Source organism: Notolepis coatsorum, assembly GCF_963971535.1.
Source record: "Notolepis coatsorum genome assembly, chromosome: 1".
Classification (NCBI taxonomy): domain Eukaryota; kingdom Metazoa; phylum Chordata; class Actinopteri; order Aulopiformes; family Paralepididae; genus Notolepis; species Notolepis coatsorum.
Window position 1 is genome coordinate 157,999,063 of NC_140165.1, and position 20,538 is coordinate 158,019,600.

Here is a 20,538-nt window from a genome sequence, read left to right on the forward strand (position 1 = left end):
CTCTCCCCCTGGGACCCTCTTATCATGGTAAGACCCACTAGGAATATGTGGCTCAGAAATCACTTTTATTTGCAAATGTATATACTGTAGATACACAAAGTGTGTAAATACACCAGAATTCGACGTGGCCATCAGTGCAGGAACATACAACTCACAATCAGACAGGATACAGGCATATACGTATATACAGACTATAGACTGTTTAAAAATAACATTCTAAAAGGACCCAAGTTTATTTCCTGTTGCAATGTTTGCTGATTGATTGATTGATTGATTGAAAACTTTAATTAACAGATTGCAGAATGGGTACAGTACAGTACAGCTCAATACACACAATTGTTAAGGGGATGCAGACCAGAGAAAGACTTCCGTCTTGTTTACATCAGGGTCCCCCATTTTCAATTCATAATTACATTTATGACATACACAACATACAGATATACAGTACTGTTACATTTGTGACATACAAGATATGCAAATATACAGTACTGTTAAACAGATCCTAACAGTAAATATATACATACGAGGGGGAGGGAACACATTGGTAGGGGGTTGGTGGGTGGGAGGGGGGTTCAGACATTTACGGGGGCCCGTTTAGAATTATAGGTGCTCTTTGAGAGCGGTTTTGAAGGTGGGTAGTGATTCAAATTTTTTTACGGCTGTTGGTAGGGCGTTCCACATTGATGTGGCATAATTACGGAACGTGTTTAGTCCATTGTTTGAGCCAAATCTGGGTTGGACATGATTTGTGGAACTCCCTCGGGTGTTGTGGTCGTGGTATTCACTGACCTTTGGGAAGTATTTCGACATGTACATGGGTACCTTAGTGGTGTAGTGTATCTTTCTAGGAGTAAGGTCAAGCAGTAGTCTGACCAGTTTGTTTTGTGATGTTTGTAATCTTGTTTTTAGTGCCTTTGAGGTGCTTTGGTACCATGAGGTGCAAGCATAGTCGTAGTACCCTTGAATGAGGTGTAATGATAGTTTGTTATCAGTGAGCCAGGTGCAGATTCTGCAGAGTTCTGAGCTGACGGTTTGTTCAACCTGTAACTTGTTATGTCATTTGCATAAATTAGGAACAGTAACGGTCCTAGTATGCTTCCTTGTGGAACACCACAGTTCACTGTGAGGGTGGGGATAGGGTACCGTTTACCTCTACCATCTGTTCTCTCCTCTCCAGGTAGGATTGCATCCAGCTCACTGATAAACAGGGGTGTAAAGTACTTGAGTAATTGTACTTCGTTACAATACTTAAGTACTGTTTTGGGGGATTTGTACTTTACTCGAGTATTATTAGGTTTGTATACTTTGTACTTTTACTCCATTACATTTCAGAGAAAAAAAACATACTTTTTACTCCTTACATTTAAAATGCAGACCTACAAAGTACAAAGTACAAATCTCACAGGTCCAACCATTTTAATTAGTATATTTTAATTGTTTATCTGGCCGAACTAACGTTAACCACGTTATTAATCCTGCGACCGCAGGTAAACAGCCAATCAAATCCCCATCAATGGAAAATGAACCCGCCCATACCCATGCTGATTGGTCCTTGTCCAACACTAGAAAGCGGGGATCTTTGATTAAACACCTGCTATCAGAAGAATAGACAGTCAGATCCGCATTATGCTGTGGTTAATATTGTGATATTATTCAGGGTACTCCAGTATTATGTCTTTAATATTGTGATATTATTCAGGGTACTCCAGTATTCTGCCTTTAATATTGTGATATTATTCAGGATAATCCAGTATGCTGTGGTTAATATTGTGATATTATTCAGGATAATCCAGTATGCTGTGGTTAATATTGTGATATTATTCAGGATACACCATTCTATTTTTAATATTGTGATATTATTCATGCTGTGATGTGAATGCTGTCCATGTTAGTTTACCTTCAATGGAGAAGTGCATTAAATAAAAATTTAAAATGTTATCCACTTTTACTCCTATTTTTTCTATTTTTCTACCCCAAAATGGGAGGGTAGTTTATTTACCAGTGTTGTGGCTATGTTAGTGAAGAATGTGTTTAAGTATTTGGCCACATCCAGCTTGTCTGTGATGAGTGTTTTCTGTCTTTATGTTTATGTTTGTAAACCTGGTTTTTAGTTTTTTGCTGCAGCCTAGTTGGTTGTTAAGTAATTTCCAAAGTTCACATGGTTTGTTTTTGTTTTCCTCAGTTTTGTCATTTGTTTTTGTGCGGATTTGATCATGGTGTTTACATCGTTTCTTTTTCTGTTTCTTTATATTTTGAGTTATTCCACGTGGGCTTGGAGAACACTGTTTGAGCTTTTGGCAAGCTTTGTCTGACTTTTATGAAGTTCAGAGCATTTCTTTTCTCTGGTTTTCATAGCGGTCAGTATTTCAGAGTGCATCCATGGTTCAGCACGATTTTTAACCCTGGTGGTTCTTAGGGGGGCCATGTTGTTACAGTAAGTATTGTTGTGAATTTGGTTTTGAATCCAAGCCATGTTTCTTCAACTTGTGTACCACTGAGCTTGCTAATGCAATAACTGACACAATTTGGTCCAAACTGTTCCCTAGCAACAGAATTCCAGTGAAACTGTCTATTATATGCCTGAGTCCCTATGGGCCATTGTGTATCCGTTTTGAAGGTCCTTGACATGAAAACATTTTGGCAACCTCTGCTCTAAATGACATTTGACCTTTTCCCCCAGCATGATTTTGTGCGCCGGGAGCGCCCACCGCGGGTCCTTATCGACCTCATCCAGAGGACCAAGGATGCGGTGCGCGAGCTGGACAACCTGCAGTACCGCAAGATGAAGAAGATCCTGTACCAGGAGAAACACAACGGGCCCATGGGGGAGAGCCATGAGGAGGAGGAGGTGAGGGAAGGAAAGGGGTATCTCATGGGGGAGAGCCAGGAGGAGGAAGAGGTGAGGTAAGAGGAGGAGGAGGAGGGAGGGAGGGAAGGAAGGAAGGAAGGAAAGGGGTATCTCATGGGGGAGAGCCAGGAGGAGGAGGTGAGGTAAGAGGAGGAGGAGGGAGGGATGGAAGGAAAGGGGTATCTCATGGTGGAGAGCCAGGAGGAGGAGGAAGTGAGGAAAGAGGAGGAGGGAAGGAAGGAAAGGGGTATCTCATGGGGGAGAGCCAGGAGGAGGAGGAGGGAGGGAGGGAAGGGGTATCTCATGGGGGAGAGCCAGGAGGAGGTGAGGAAAGAGGAGGAGGGAAGGGGTATCTCATGGGGGAGAGCCAGGAGAAGGAGGGAGGAGGGAAGGAAAGGGGTATCTCATGGGGGAGAGCCAGGAGAAGGAGGGAGGAGGGAAGGAAAGGGGTATCTCATGCGGGAGAGCCAGGAGGAGGAGGAGGGAGGGAAGGAAAGGGGTATCTCATGCGGGAGAGCCAGGAGGAGGAAGAGGTGAGGTAAGAGGAGGAGGAGGGAGGGAGGGAAGGAAGGAAGGAAAGGGGTATCTCATGGGGGAGAGCCAGGAGGAGGAGGTGAGGTAAGAGGAGGAGGAGGGAGGGATGGAAGGAAAGGGGTATCTCATGGTGGAGAGCCAGGAGGAGGAGGAAGTGAGGAAAGAGGAGGAGGGAAGGAAGGAAAGGGGTATCTCATGGGGGAGAGCCAGGAGGAGGAGGAGGGAGGGAGGGAAGGGGTATCTCATGGGGGAGAGCCAGGAGGAGGTGAGGAAAGAGGAGGAGGGAAGGGGTATCTCATGGGGGAGAGCCAGGAGGAGGTGAGGAAAGAGGAGGAGGGAAGGGGTATCTCATGGGGGAGAGCCAGGAGAAGGAGGGAGGAGGGAAGGAAAGGGGTATCTCATGGGGGAGAGCCAGGAGAAGGAGGGAGGAGGGAAGGAAAGGGGTATCTCATGCGGGAGAGCCAGGAGGAGGAGGAGGTGAGAAAAGAGGAGGAGGAGGGAAGGAAGGAAGGAAAGGGGTATCTCATGGGGGAGAGCCGGAAGAAGGAGGGAGGGAAGGAAAGAAAGAAAAGAAAGAAAATAGTATCTCATGGGGGAGACATGAAGATAAACAGTGGATCATTTGAGCTCTGTGCTATAGGTTTAAGTGTCCTCCCTGTTGTATTTTAGCCCTTGTACACACTTGCACTTTATAACATTTTGAGATGCGCTTTTGACGTAATTTTTGTTTTGCCAAATCCACACAGCGGTTTAGTTAACTATAAAATCACTTTGCTATATTTTTGCTAATTTTATATATGAAACTTAGCTTTGATAAGCAGTGAATTAATTCACGCCTGCCTCGTTGATAACATTGCTATGGCAGCATTGTCATAAGTAACATTGTGAACATTCCGATGATGAGCGTTCTATAGTTTTCATACCTGGTGATCAGTCAAAACGGTGCAAAGAGGAACCCTCTCGGTAGGCGTCGGGATGCCGACACGGGAGACGGCCTGCCCCTTGACCTTTGACCTGCTGGCCAGGGCTGGGGGTGAAAGGGCACAGACACCCAGTCATTGTCACCCGACGCCACGTGACGCAATGGACCTGTCTCAAACCCTGCCCCTTTTCTTGATCCTCCAATCACAACTGTCGCTTACCTCGGACAAACTTGGTTTGTCCGAGGTAAGCGACAGTTGTGATTGGAGGATCAAGAAAAGAGGGCAGGGTTTTGAGACAGGTCCATTCAGACCTGCTACTTGACCTTTGTCCAACAATACATCCCTTGAGGCTTCTCTGAGAAACAGGAGATTTTGTTCAGCAGCCTCCGTGTAGAATAGATAAGTGGTTCCCAAAGTCGGGGTCGCGACCCAAAGGTGGGCCGCGAGCAGCCACGGGTGGGCCGCGAGATGATTTAAAAAAAAAAATAAAAAATTATTATTATTTTTTTACTTTTTTTATTTTAATTTTTTTTGTCAGGCCACTGAACTTAGAAGCAGGCCAGGACAGTGTTTCTAGTTGTATTCTAAAATTCTATTCTATTGTATTCTAAAATGTGACTATATGGTTTTATATTAACTTAATAAATAAACAAAAACGAAAAATCTACTTATTTCAACGAACATTTCAAACTAAATAACAGATTATGCACATAAAACGCTGAAAACAACCGAAGCAACAATAGTATTTTAATGAGGCTATTATTATTATCATTATTATTATTATAAAGTTAGCCCTCTCATAAATAGCACATATAAATGAATAACTAACTTGAACTAACTTAATAGGATTGAAGTGATATTTGGCTTAATAAATCGGTCGCCTGGCAAAAAAAAAGAAGAAAAAAAAGCCTGACGATGTGCATTGGGCCGCGGCTCTCTGACGCCTTATTTTCTGGGCCCTGGCCTGAAAAGTTTGGGAACCCCTGGAATAGATAACTGTGCTCTCGATACAACCTGAAAATAGATGAAGCGTTCGGATGAAAGAGGATCGCTGTCCCCTGTTGAACAGCCAATGCACACATGGTCATTAATCTTCAGTCAATCAATGGTAGAAAATTAACACCACACTTATTTACTTTAAGGTCAACATCTTAAAACAGTCATAGAGCTGATTTACATATAGAACATTTGCCTCTACGTAACTTCAACTGACCTCCATAAGATATACTGTAAGCAGATAGAAAGTGATTCATACACTATATTAATGCAGACACTGAACACTGGTACATCTAAAAGCAATGTATTTTGATTCCTTTTGGCCATCATGCCCCAAATATGTGGCACAAATCGTATGCGTTTTTCATGCCACACAATTTGTATTTATTTATTTTGTGCACTAATTCAGTCGGGGGCCTATTAAAAGACAAACAGAAAGGCATGGATGTAGGAACTGGACAGGCAAATGACACACACACACACACACACAGGTCAGGTTAATGGGAAATTTAGCGTGACTTTGAATCTAATGCCCTCTAGAGATCACTGTTTTTCACCCCCTTTATCAAGGCCGTCTGTCGCTGGATTTAATGACACCGTTTGGAAAAGCCACCATTTACGGGAGGTGAAAGATATAGGGGTAGGGAGGGAGAGATAGAGTTTGTGTGTGTGTGTGTGTGTGTAAATATATACCTGTGTGTGTGGTTATATTTATGAACACCTCTGTCGGTGTGTACTGTATGTCCTTCCACATCTCTTTCCATGCACACCTCTTTCTCTTTGCCCCCTCACACACTAACCCTGGCCCCCCACCCCATCCCTCTCTCCCATCTCCCACCTGCCCCCCCCCTCTCATTTGCAGGACGGCGAGGCGGCCAGCTGTAAGATGAACAGCCTGGGTAGCAACCAGTCCATCCCCAGCACCTCGGTCAGCACGGGCAGCCCGAGTAGCAGCGTCAATAGCATGCAGGAGGTGCTGGACGACAGCTGCTCAGACATGACCATGATGCACCAGCAGGACTATGACAGCACCCTGGACTCCTCCCCACACACCAAGAAGGTAGAGAGAGTAGGAGGGGCCTCCCCACACACCAAGAAGGTAGAGAGAGTAGGAGGGGCCTCCCCACACACCAAGAGGAGGGACCGATGAGGGAGAGAGGGAGAGAGGGATGGATAGATAGAGAGATAGACTGGCAGAGACAGAATTTTTTATTATTGTATTTTAACTTCAAATTATATAAGTTACATGTATATATACTACACACAGCTTGATTTTGCTCAGAAAAATACAAATATGTATTTTGTGTGTGCATAGCGTATCCCCACCATGAATGAATGAATGAATGAATGAATGAATGAATGAATGAATGAATGAAAACTTTATTTAACAGATTGCAGAATGGGTACAATACAGTACGGCTCAATACATACAATTGTTAAGGGGATGCAGACCTGAGAAAGACGTTTGTCTTGTTTCCATCAGGGTCCCCCATTTTCAATTCATATAGACATTTATGACATACACAACATACATGACATTTATGGCATAGGGACATATAGGTATTTAGTAGAGTCACACTCTACACCATCACACTCTACACTGATAGGATGCCCATTTTAAATGACAAACAATGGGAACATTTTTAATTTCTAAATTGCTAAACCCAGTCACGTCCTACTCGTGGATAATAGCAGTGTGTTCGACTAATGAAATGAACATGCAGGCCAATGCAAACATCCTTCTGGGTTTCTGAAACACGGTTTTAACCCCTTCTCCTCCCACTTGTAACCATGGCAACCGCCGACACACTCCTCGCACTCTAGCAGATCTCTTTAAGTTCCATCTCCCGACACTGTTCACACCCAGGGAACAAAGGCTCTTCTCAGATGCCTTTGCACATGTATGCAAAGCACACGCACACACATACATACATACAGAACTCACCACACATAAGCATACATACACACATAGACACAGAGCTCACACGCACACAGAGGTCCACTGAATTCCTGTCATTCTCGTTGAATACTCAGCGTATCTTCCAAAGCTGTAGGGATGGCTGTCATTCCACTGTAATTTTATTTTTCTCATCTGCTCTTGTCTATTTTGACAAAGTATGAATAACTATGGCACTGTGAATAGGCAGCCAGTGTGTCAGCCTCGCATGCGGAGGTGTACTCCTCCAAGAAGAGCTTTTTAACACGGCGCTGGAAGTTCCTTCCTTGCACAAAGTCGCTGGGTTCACAAACTTGTCAAGAATGTGTAGTGTTTCAGTTGACTTCGTCTGAACAAGAAGATGCTGAGGCTGTTGTAATTTAAGTAAGATGTTGGGTTACTATATCCATCTGAAAAGATAAATATTCCCTGTAAGAAGTGGTATTTGAGCCCCTACAACACAGAGATCCATTGACGTTTTCCACCTTATTTACTTCATAGCCTTGTGAATGAAATGCATTAATTCATAGGTTTTGACTCTGAGGAAGATGCAGTGCGCATCGAAACATTAGTAATGTGCACCTCATTGATATTTAAGTGAATCGTGTGCTCTAGAACAGGGGTTCTCAACCTTTCAGCTGCCAAGGCACCCCTGTGTTCAATAAAATATTCCAGGGCACCCCTACATACGATAAAGACTTTTCCAGTCCTGTCTTTTTTGCTACAATGATGACAAAAGTGCTTGCTTTCAAAATAATGTTTATTTAAGAAACCGGGAAACACATGTGTGTATATGCAGGCTATATAATGCATTATTAACAGGTGTTTCAGGTCTAAATGGCTTAGTACTGTTGACATTACACTGCTTGTAGTAGTAAATCAAATAGCATATTTCTTTAAATAAAATTACAGAAAATGATCACTAAAGTGCTATCTGTTGCAGCTGCATATTTGTATAAGTGTGACCATTTCTCAAACTGAAAATCATGTATTTTTTTTTAAATACAGAAAAGGATCACTAAAGTGTTATCTGTTGCAGCTGCACTGTTCTCCATAAAAATAGCATATTTGGATAAGTGTGACCATTTCACAGAAAAGGATCACCAAGTTACCATTTCTCAAAAAAATATAAATAAATACAGAAAATAAGCACTCGTTCACTCAGTGGACATTTCTAGCTCAATGCGAGGTCTGCTGCTGGCTAATAATACGGTCAATACGTGGGGATATCTTTGACAAGGCAACACGCATGTTGTTGTGAAGGATCAGATTAAACCGAATATATATATTTATTTATGGATATATATTTAATAGTATTTGTATATCGTTTGATATCCCTTGTATATTCCTTGTACATATACACTGAATATCCCTTTGGTCTACTAACAGCCCATAATAGTTTCATTCTCTCATTGGACAAGAACCTGGCGCCAGCAGCCAAGCCCCTTGGTTCAAGTTCAATCGTGCCGACGAACATGTCGTTACTAGCCCGGTTCCGCGTAGGAATACGTCTGGCGAAATACGAATGGTACTATTTGTTCACAGCGCATATATATATGGCGCAAGTAAAGTAGAACTTTTTTTTAGTCCCTTAGCCCTTAGTTCTTTTACCCTCCAACCTAGTGGCAAGACGTTAAGCCTCACCCACGATACACGTGTGGTGCAGTATGGTCAATTTGGCCTCAGAATGGCATTGAGACATCGTGTGGATTAATAGTTGAATTGTCATAGTTTGGCACTATACCGTCGAGTGGGACGTATTTCTATTAAGTTAATAATAGTCTATTATGTATAGTGCATCGTTCGGTTAGAGTTATAAAGTGAGCAGTACCCCCATCGTTTTCCTCGCGTTATCTAGAGTCTTAACCAGGCTGGGCAGACCACGTGTGGTGCTTTCATCCGAGGAGTTCTGGGCTAGGACGAGTGGACCTGCACATTGGATTACCTTACCCGGACGACGGCGAGCCCTACACGGCTTGGATTATCTACTTGCTTTGGGTGCTTTGATTTATGTCATGGATAACAGCCAACACTGGTGAGTGTTGGAACTACCCCCCGAGAGGAGTCCAGGTGAGACGGCGCTCTACCCCGAGTGAGGTCGCCTCACGTCTCTTCGTTGTGGACCGGCAGCTACCGTCTACAAGAGAGCCCAACTGTATTCATCTGTGGACCAAGGTTCTGTGGGCACCGTGTTCAGCACTCTGAATTCTCCCAAGAAATCGTTGGCCAGATGGGATATCGCCGGCGGCTCTCCTAACCCCCCCCCCTACTGACTTACAACCAGCGGGACCCCCTTTAGTATATCCAGCTATAATCATTGAGTACCATCGCTATAGTTCCCTAAAGAACCAGGTTGTATACTTGCTTCCTGCGTAACCAGAGATTGGACATTCAATGTTGATTTGCCTACGAATACTAATTTGCCTTACAAGTGCATTCAAATCATAAATGGACATTAAGTGAACGTTGTATATACCCTTTGCTATATATTAAATATTCGATTTATACATTTGTGTGGACTTGGTTTCATGGTGGGAAAGTGTTCATCATATCTATATCATGTACTGTGTGGCCAGTAGTTAAAGTACATAAAGCGGTAGTGGTTTAATGATACCATACTTATCAATACAGTCAGGGAATTGTACCCCTCAGTTACACATGTCATCCTCAAGGCTCAACTTGGCCCTATATTTTGTTTTCAGAGCTGTCATGGATGAAAAGCCAGCTTCACACAGATATGTGGTGCTGAATGGTATCAACACCTTAACTGCTGTATCATGAGATACTTGGTACTCAGCACCACACTCTGAAACGAGCTGTCCAGGTGGTATCAGATGATATTTCAATTAGTTCTTCCAAGAGTTTGGATGGAGATGTGTCAGGAAGCTTTGTCTCAATGTTGTCTGTAAAGTTTTTTTTTTATCCAGAGTAACTTGGTGATCCTTTTCTGTGTTTTATTAAATAATGATTTACAGATTTTGAGAAATGGTCAAACTTATCCAAATATGGTATTTTCATGGAAAACAGTGCAGCTGCAACAGATAGCACTTTAGTGATAATTTTCTGTAATATAAAAAGAAAAAGCATTTTATTTAAAAAAAAATTAAGGCACCCCTGGCAGCTCTCTGAGGCACCCTAGGGTGCCGCGGCACCCCTGTTGAGAACCGCTGCTCTAGAATCTTCTTTTGGGTTCTGTCTTTAAGAAGTGGCCCATAGACCTGTTCCCATTGTATTGTCCTGTTGTGAGAGCACTGAGCCCCGTTTGAGGAGTGGAAGATATTCCTTAAACCCTATGAATGAATTAAAAGCAGACTTCTCTGTCATTCTAAAATTTTCATTTTGTTTCTCATTTTGCTCTTCTCTATTTCCTGTGTGTGTGTGTGTGTGTGTGTGTGTGTGGTCCAGGACCACCATTACAACTGGGACGATGGGATCCACAGGGACCACCGGTTGGACCTGAGACCGGCCTCCTCAGACAAGAGCAGCCAGGCCCACAACTATAAGAACCAGGCCCGTTTCGCCACCATCAAGTCGGCCTCGCTGGTATGTTCCAAGAGCCTTTCCCTGGTTTCAGTTCAAACAGTAGTGTCACTTTTTGCCCTCACTGCAAAGCCATAACTGATCATAAACCCTACATTTAACTACTCCCACCACCTAAAGATGTTAAATAAATGTACAAACGTCCTTCCCAGCTATGGGATCTAGACACTACAAATTGAAAACCTCAATTGGCCTCAATTTGAAAAACCGAACGATTAATCAACTGAAAAAACAACCACCACCACCTCTTAGTTGACAAAGACCCTGACAGCCTGAGATGGGGAAAACCATACTGCCAGTTAAATACACGCTTCTTTAACTTAACTAATGTCTTCATTCAGAGGACTGAATGAATGAATGAAAACTTTATTTAACAGATTGCAGAATGGGTACAATACAGTACGGCTCAATACACACAATTGTTAAGGGGATGCAGACCTGAGAAAGACGTTTGTCTTGTTTCCATCAGGGTCCCCCATTTTCAATTCATATAGACATTTATGACATACACAACATACATGACATTTATGGCATAGGGACATATAGGTATTTAGTACTGATACATTTGTGACATAAACGGTATTCAAATATACAGTACTGTTACCCCTAGATCCTGACCGAGTATATACATATGATGGGGAGGGGACTGTACATTAGGAGGGGGTGGGTGGGTGGGAGAGAAATATACATACGGCGGGGAGGGAATGTATACATGCGGTGGGGAGGAGACTGTCTATTAGGAGGTGGTGGGGGTTTTGGGCATTTACGGTGGCCAGTTTCGAATTGCAGCCTCCCGTAGGTGCTCTTTAAGAGCGGTTTTGAATGTGGGTAGGGATTCACATTCCTTTACAGCTTTGGGTAGGGCGTTCCACATTGATGTGGCATAATTGCGAAACGTGTTTAGTCCCTTGTTTGAGCCGAATCTGGGTTTAACATGATTTGTTGAGCTTCCTCTGGTGTAGTGGTTGTGGTATTCATTGACCTTTGGGAAGTATTTTGACATGTACATGGGTACCTTAGTCCAGGGGTTCCCAAACTTTTCAGGCCGAGACCCAGAAAATAAGGCGTCAGAGAGCCGCGGCCCAATGCACATTGTCAGGCTTTTTTTTCTTTTTTTTTTGCCAGGCGACCGATTTTTTAAGCCAAATATCACTTCAATCCTATTAAGTTAGTTCAAGTTAGTTATTCATTTATATGTGCTATTTATGAGAGGGCTAACTTGTTGCAAAATAATAATGATAATAATAATAGCCTCATTAAAATACTATTATTGCTTCGGTTGTTTTCAGCGTTTTATGTGCATAATCTGTTATTTAGTTTGAAATGTTCGTTGAAATAAGTAGATTTTTCGTTTTTGTTTATTTATTAAGTTAATATAAAACCATATAGTCACATTTTAGAATACAATAGAATAGAATTTTAGAATACAACTAGAAACACTGTCCTGGCCTGCTTCTAAGTTCAGTGGCCTGACAAAAAAAATTCTTTTGATTTTTTTTTTTTTTTTTTTTTTTTAATCATCTCGCGGCCCTCCCGTGGCTGCTCGCAGCCCACCTTTGGGTCGCGACCCCGACTTTGGGAACCACTGCCTTAGTCGTATAGTGTATCTTGTAGACCAGGCCCATTGCAAGTTGCTGTACTCTGTCGTCTACTCTAAGCCATCCTAGGTTGTCAAAGTGGGCAGGCGTGAGGTGGGTTCTGGGGGTAAGGTCAAGTAGTAGTCTGACCAGTTTGTTTTGTGATGTTTGTAATTTTGTTTTAAGCGCCTTTGAGGTGCTTTGGTACCATGAGGTGCACGCATAGTCGTAGTACCCTTGAATGAGTGCTCCTGCCAGAGTCTTCAGGGTATTCTTGTTTACCAGAGAGGAGATCCGGTACAAGAATCTAGTTCGTTGGTTGACTTTTTTTATTACATTGGATGCCATTTTGTCACAGGAAAGATTTGCCTCTAGGATGGAACCCAGGTAGGTAATTTCGTCTTTCCTTGTGACAATATTGTCACCCACTGCAACTGAGAAGCCGTCGGTCTTGCTGAGTTTGTTATTTGAACAGAAGAGAATGGACTCTGTTTTGCCCATGTGTAATGATAGTTTGTTATCAGCGAGCCATATGCAGATTTTGCCTAGTTCCGAGCTGAGTTTTTTTTTTCAATACAATACCTTCTCCTTTAACTGAACTAATGTCTTTATTCAGAGGACAATACCTTCTCCTTTAACTGAACTAATGTCTTCATTCAGAGGATAATACCTGCTCCTTTAAAGGCCAACTTGCAGGTTGTATTTTTGTTCAATAAACAATGTGGACTAGGCCAACGGTGACTTTCATGAAGAAGAAAAAAAATATATTGAAATTTACCCAGTTTTAGCATTTTTATCAAACATTTTGTCTGCCCAACACAATCACCACGCACGTGGATATTTTAATCAATGGTTCATAACGTACACGTGTAATCGAAATGATGTCGTCACGGAAGGTGCAGGGCACCTGAGAGTCACACACACACAGAGAGTCTGAGAGTCACAGGCAGCTAGTGGCCGGAAGCGGAGAGCCTTGCTACTACTAGCCGAGGAGTAATGAATGAAAATGTATCTGTTTCACCTAACAACACTATTGCTCCGTGATCATAGCCATCCATCTCTAAAGCTAACCACTATTTGTAAAAGCCACAACCATGTTACCATATTTGTACTAATGAAAATCATTGTGTCGTATACATATTGTGTATACACCGTTAGAAGCTAGCTAAGTTAGCTAACGTAGCTTAGCTTGGTAGCCGAAACTCATAACATCACCCGATTTAAAATGGTTCTCTCCTCTTTGTATACCTTTGTCATCACAAGTATTCTGCCAAGGAACTTATGGACACGACAATAGTAGTAGTTATAAGGTGTTTGAGCTTGTAGCGCTAGTTAGCTCATAGCTATCGTCACTGATGCACCGAGTGCAGCTAAAGGGACTACTATCGTATCAACATGCCGGGGCGCATAGCTTGCTAGCCGGCAGGATGTGTGTGCAGCAGTGCTTTGCCTCACAGGTCTGAGAAGAGGACCTACACATTTTACTCGTTCCCAAAACTCTTTTACATGCACGACAGTAGCCATAATGCTAACGTTAGCGGGGTAACGTTAGCCAGAGCCATATAGCCAGTTTGGTACTATGACCCGGGGATAAGGCGACAGCCCACAGACCAGTAGCGCTGCTGTACTGAACAACAGGCTGCCTAGTGGTAAATGTAGTTCTTTTTTTACGACATTAAAAACATTATAACTACCTTGTTTCAACCAGTTGTAGCTGGTCCATCAAAGTCTCCCGACGATTAAACCCATTTGCGTCTTGTAAGGCGTCCATTTGGATCAAGGAAATAGCTTTCTGCACTCGTCAAAACTCCTTGTAGTGGATCAGAAGTAGGGGAAAGTTGCCTCGCGTGACGTCATGGCCCTGATAGCTCTGATAAGCTTTTTTGATTCGCGCATGCATGTTATTCGTGCGTGGACCTTTTTAACTCTTTCTGAGTGGCATTTCCGGCGTCAAATGGGGGAAAACATTTATTAAATTAGATACCAATGATGTAAACTACCCATAATTGAAGAGTAGGGTTTAACCTGCAAGTTGGGCTTTAACTGGACCTAATGTCTTCATTCAGAGGACAATACCTGCTCCTTTAACTGGACTAATGTCTTCATTCAGAGGACAATACCTGCTCCTTTAACTGAACTAATGTCTTCATTCAGAGGACAATACCTGCTCCTTTAACTGGACTAATGTCTTCATTCAGAGGACAATACCTGCTCCTTTAACTGAACTAATGTCTTCATTCAGAGGACAATACCTGCTCCTTTAACTGGACTAATGTCTTCATTCAGAGGACAATACCTGCTCCTTTAACTGAACTAATGTCTTCATTCAGAGGACAATACCTGCTCCTTTAACTGGACTAATGTCTTCATTCAGAGGACAATACCTGCTCCTTTAACTGAACTAATGTCTTCATTCAGAGGACAATACCTGCTCCTTTAACTGGACTAATGTCTTCATTCAGAGGACAATACCTGCTCCTTTAACTGAACTAATGTCTTCATTCAGAGGACAATACCTGCTCCTTTAACTGGACTAATGTCTTCATTCAGAGGACAATACCTGCTCCTTTAACTGGACTAATGTCTTCATTCAGAGGACAATACCTGCTCCTTTAACTGGACTAATGTCTTCATTCAGAGGACAATACCGGCTCCTTTAACTGAACTAATGTCTTCATTCAGAGGACAATACCTGCTCCTTTAACTGAACTAATGTCTTCATTCAGAGGACAATACCTGCTCCTTTAACTGAACTAATGTCTTCATTCAGAGGACAATACCTGCTCCTTTAACTGGACTAATGTCTTCATTCAGAGGACAATACCTGCTTCTTTAACTGAACTAATGTCTTCATTCAGAAGAAAATACTCGCTCCTTTAACTGGACTAATGTCTCCATTTAGAGGACAATACCCACATCTTAAACTGGACTAACATCTTCATTCATTCAGACAATACCGGCCCTTTTGTCTTTCCCCTCCTTCTCGTACTCTCTTTCTTTCCTCACCTGGTCATTGTTCATCTCTCTCTTTCTTTTCATTCTTCCTATCTCTCCATCGGCAGGCAGGTGCTGGGTTGAGGAATACCATGAATATAGAACAGGTGATCCATGTAATTTGGGGATACATGGCTCCAGATTTTATCTCAAGCCATGTATCCTCAAATAACATGGATACAGGTTGTGTATTTGACCTGAGGAAGACTCACAAGGCTCCAAAACCTGTCCTGTAAACAAACGCTGTCCTGTAAACAAACGTTGTCCTGTAAATAGAATAGAAATCCTTTAATAATCCCAAGGGAAATTCTGCACTACAGATCGCTCACATTGAACAACAATAAACATTTAGGTAGTAAACCGATGTCAGAGCAGAAGAGTGAGTGGGTTGGGAGATCTGTCAATCTCTTCTATAGTTCTTTCCCTCTCCCTTTCTCTCATTCTTCTTCTCTCTGCTCTCCATTTCTACACATTTTCTGTTCCGTCCTTCCTTCTCTGTCCGGCATCCTTCCCCTCGTTCACCTGTTTCCTTTGTCTTCTCTTCACATAACATCTCCCCTCCTCCCTCCCTCCCTCCCTCTCTCCCTCCCTTACTTGCTATAATACATAATTCTCAGACCTAGTCAATGTTGTGAGTTGAGGGGGGGGGGTGTCTCTCTCTCTCTCTCTCTTTCTCTCTCTCTCTGTCTGTTGTCATGGTAACAGGCTCCAGTAAGCAGCCTAGTAGTTGTAATGTGTGTGACTGTATGCTTGCATGTGTCCTCCCACGACCCAGTGGTTTTAATTGTGGGTCCATTCTGTCTGATCTGTGGATAGAGGTAGACAAGATGGATATTATTGGACAGACTGGGAAGTCAAATTGTGTGGGTCTCTGCTGTCCTTGACCAGATTGTGTGACACCGACATCCCAGCTGGTTGTTTTCTGTTGACCGCCAGTCGGCTTTGTCTGTGGTCACACGTCGCTACAGGGGTGTTAATCTTTTAACATGGTGCCATTGTCATCTGTGATCACATTCCAGGCCTATGGGCCATAGTATCCCATCCAACTGGCATGTCAAAAGTAGACCATCTAGTGTTTTATTTTTGTGTGAGATGGGGGCGGTGACATTATCATCTTGACAATGTTGTGAATGTCTGGTATTTTACCAGAGTTAAGTTCACTCATTTCACATAATTTTCAGTCTGAATAACAATATATTAGTCTTATGTATAAAACGCCTTTTTATGGCCGCAATATTTTCAATACATCTATATTCTCTAATATGAAGGGGGGGAAATCCTTGTCCTGAATTGACCAAATTGTGAGGTGGATTGAGCCCAAATCCTGGTGTATACTAAAGAGAAAAGAGAGGTGCAGGACTAGGTCTGCAGCTCAGACTGACTGAGGCTGTCTGTCTACTCAGCGAGTGCTGTATTGTAGCCACACACCATCTCCTTGGTGTGATAGCTCTGACTCTGCCCGCCAGCACCAAACAAATGACATCATCGCTTTTCGCAGAGCGCAGATGGCCCCAGATTGGCCCCAGCTAAAACTGGAATGGGCAGGTAAAGAGAAAGGGGGAGAGAGAGAGAATGTGGGAGGCAGATAGAGAGAGAGAGAGAATAGAGAGAAAGACAGGGGGAGTAAGACTGAGAGAGAAGAGGGAGGAAGATGAAGAGAGAACAAAAGAAAGACAGGGAGGCAGACAGAACAGTGAAAGAAGGAGGAAAGAGAGGAGGAGTGACAGATGGAGGTAGAGTGAGATAGATGGAGGGAGAAAGAGAAGAGGAGGATGTGGAACAGACATATGGAGATGGTGATGGCGGGACGGGTGGACAGACGGGACAAAGTGGCAGATAAGAGTGATGGAGAAAAACAAGACAAGCAGAGGTTAAAAAAAACAGAAGGGCGAGACATGTATACGGTACGACAGAGGAAGGAGACGGGGAGAGTGGCGTGATCTGTTTGCTGTCATTGAATGGAGCGTCAAGATAGCAGAGAGAAAGAGAAAGGCATCGAGCTCCATCTGGAGGACAGAGGGGAGAAAAGAGAAGGGTGGGGTTATTACAGGTCAGAGAGACCTAACCGTCAAACGGATGGATAGCGTGATAGTGAGAGATGTCCTAAAATACGATTATAAAAGAAAACGCCACCACCGCACCTCATTTGAAGACACAACCTGACTTCTGACTTATTATCTTACCGGTATATTAAAAAAGACATTTAATTGATCAGTAATAAGTAAACTTCATTCAGCAAAATCAACAAATGTATAGGAATTTTACAATATTAGAGATTGAGAGACATATCAACAACCTAAGAGGTCCACAGCACGGCAGACTTAGGGCAATGACAACATGACCTTACATGGACACCACAAACAATAAATACTTAGTAGAATAAACATATCCCTCTCCATCCTTATGTACATTGGGTACTACCGTGTGTACATCAATAGGTTGTTGTTCACATCTTGCAGTGCAACCCCCTTCCCCCAGTTAGTAGCTTTTAAACAACTAGTGCAGTGCCTGCTCAGAACGGGCCGATGGCTGTATTGCTGCTCACAGGATTGTCGAGAACCGCTCATCCAGTCAACTCAACACTGCACTTCCTTGGGTCCTCAGCAATACACCTGCAAATTGTGAAGTCGATCGGATGAATGGTTCTCAAAGAAAATTTAAGGACAGATGTAGTACAGAAAGAGATTCCTTCCATTTTAGTTAAGATAGCTAAATTAATCATCTTCTGTTAATTCTGTACAAATAAAATACCTGAAATGAATGGCGGAGATGAATTTCAGAGGATGTCATTTTAACAGATGCTCCAGGGTGGGTCGCGCCCCTTTGAGTCCTGAACACATACAGAGAAGGATAGAGTCCCCCGACCCCCGCATGTCAACAGGAACGCAAGATATAGAAGGCCATGTAGAGGCTACTGCTTCCTCCCTTTAGTCTGATGACTTCACCATATGTCACTGTTAGTCTGTAGCAGTGGCGGTTCTAGACCGTTGGGGGACCCTGATGTAAACCAGACGAAAGTCTTTTTCTGGTCTGCATCCCCTTAACAATTGTTTGTATTGAGCCGTACTGTATTGTACCCATTCTGCAATCTGTTAATACAGTTTTCAATCAATCAATGTTATTGGCTAGCTAGCTCGCATGCTAGAATGTAATTAATAGCTAGCTAGCTCTAGTGAATTTGCCAGTGCTGGGGCAACAAGACAAGTAGCTAGTAGGTTATGTTGAAACGTTAGCTAGCTAGCTAGCAGCATATAAAATTGCTGAATATTCTGACAGAGAACGTTATGTCAAATTGGTCATTAGTTCCATGGTGTTGGTGTAATAAGTGTCAAAGAAGGGGGAGCTCCCGTAGCTCACCGCATATCTCGGCGCTATTTCTGCGTCGGGGAAAACCGTGCTCGTCACGGATCTGGGGGACACGAGTTCGATTCCCGGACCCGCCGTCATTTCTCAGAATGTCTTCCCCTGCTCTACATCCCATTTCAACCTGTTTCTGTCAGTCATGCTTGACCAGAAAAGCGATAAACGCAAAAAAATAAAGTTAAAAAAAAATAAAATAAAAAAAGTGTCAAAGAACATTAGCTAATGATAGCTAGCTGATGATATTAGCTAGTTAGCTATCAAGCTAATGTCAGTTCAGCTAATGTTACCTAGCTAGCCCAGCTAATCTGCTTGTTACGATTTATATTGCTGCCACGCAAAATAAAGAAAAAACTACTTTGTGGACTCAAAATAGTATTTAGTTACCTCAAAATGTATTTAGTTCCCTCAAATTAATAAATTTGGGGCCTTACAGTTTCAGTGCCGTTGATTAACATGGTAAAACGTCCTTGGATGCCAGCATCCACTTCAATGATGGCGTTAAAAAAGCATAATCTGGGCGCCCCAGTGGCGAACCACATAGCGCGCTCAGCCGCGACCCGGGTTCGATTCCCGAATCCGTCGTTATTTCCCGAATGTCTTAAATCAAATCAAATCAAATTTATTTATAAGGCCCGACAACACACGTTAATGTCCCCATGGGCCGTACAGGTCTTCTTTAAACAAGTCAATAAGAAAACATAACCATAAGTCAAGAACAGAACAAGAACACCATAAGGTCCAAAAAATTTAAGATAAATGCAAATAAGTGAAAGAAAGCAAGCACTCCCAGACATACCCCACGCGAAGGTAAGGAAAAACTCACTAAAACCTAACAATAGGGAACATTTCTTCCCCCCACTCTGTCTCCCATTTCTCCTCTGTCTCTCCCTACTGGACTGCCCAGTAGTAATAAAGCGATAAAACGCAAAAAAATAAATCTTAAAAAAAAAAACGCATAATTATGGCTATGTGTCTAATCTGCCCGTCACTTATCAATGACTCGTTTGCAGTCAACATTGTCGAAACGGATTGTTTTTTAATCTGTTCATTTCCGTTTTATAGCATTTCGAAAAGCTATAGTTTTCTAGAAAATTTCAGGAAAAAAACGACATTTACTGGAATATTCTCGAATACACTAGAAACGTTGTCATTTTTCTGCCTATTTATGAATCGTTTTCAAATAAACGCTAGATTATCGATAGTATATGTGTACTTATGCACACTATCGAAGCAAGCTGAGAAATCGATTCTCTCATTTCCTGATCAACGCGCGCACACACACACACACGCACACGCACACGCACACACACACACGGGGCACGCTGTTATCTCAGTGAAAATAGCTCAGATTATCCTAAAACTGGTAACATAGACTCCTTACCTTATATCAGATGTTCTCCAAAAAGATTATTCCAATTCCTGATCGCCATTCCAAATATCGATCGCGTTTATTGATTGATTATTGGCTACTGTAAATATATATTCCAGGTTGCTTTCCATCTCGCAATCACTTCCCTGTTCATCAGATCCCTCGCCAGCATAGTGGAGCGAGGAGGCTCCCCCCCCACCCAACCCACAGTGTAATCGAATGGGGTGCAGTTACACAGTGATAGACGATAGGGGGCGGTATTTTCCCATTGGAGCTCAAAGCGACACAAGAGGCTTATGGCGGGGACTGAAGACAATAACTGACTACAAAGTTAGCGCCCCCTCAATGGGGAGCGACGACGCCTCCCTCGCGGACAAGCTCAACTCTTTCTACGCTCGGTTTGGTGTAGACAGTGGCGCTGCTAGCTCTCCGGCTAGTGACGTCACTGGCGCGCCGGC

At 42.9% G+C, this 20,538-nt stretch overlaps 1 protein-coding gene across 3 annotated transcripts in view; it reads left to right on the forward strand.

Annotated features, from left to right (window-relative positions):
- Positions 1-20,538, forward strand: part of taok3a (TAO kinase 3a) — a 276,804-nt gene that overhangs the window by 222,256 nt on the left and 34,010 nt on the right. For 2 of the 3 annotated variants that reach the window (XM_084334944.1, XM_084334945.1), the window contains 3 exons: positions 2,681-2,848; positions 6,164-6,361; positions 10,643-10,780. In XM_084334944.1, the coding sequence (XP_084191070.1) occupies positions 2,681-2,848; positions 6,164-6,361; positions 10,643-10,780 (504 nt within the window). Of the gene's footprint in view, positions 1-2,680; positions 2,849-6,163; positions 6,362-6,386; positions 6,401-10,642; positions 10,781-20,538 lie in introns of those variants that run through there. The other variant, XM_084334946.1, reaches the window with a different exon arrangement.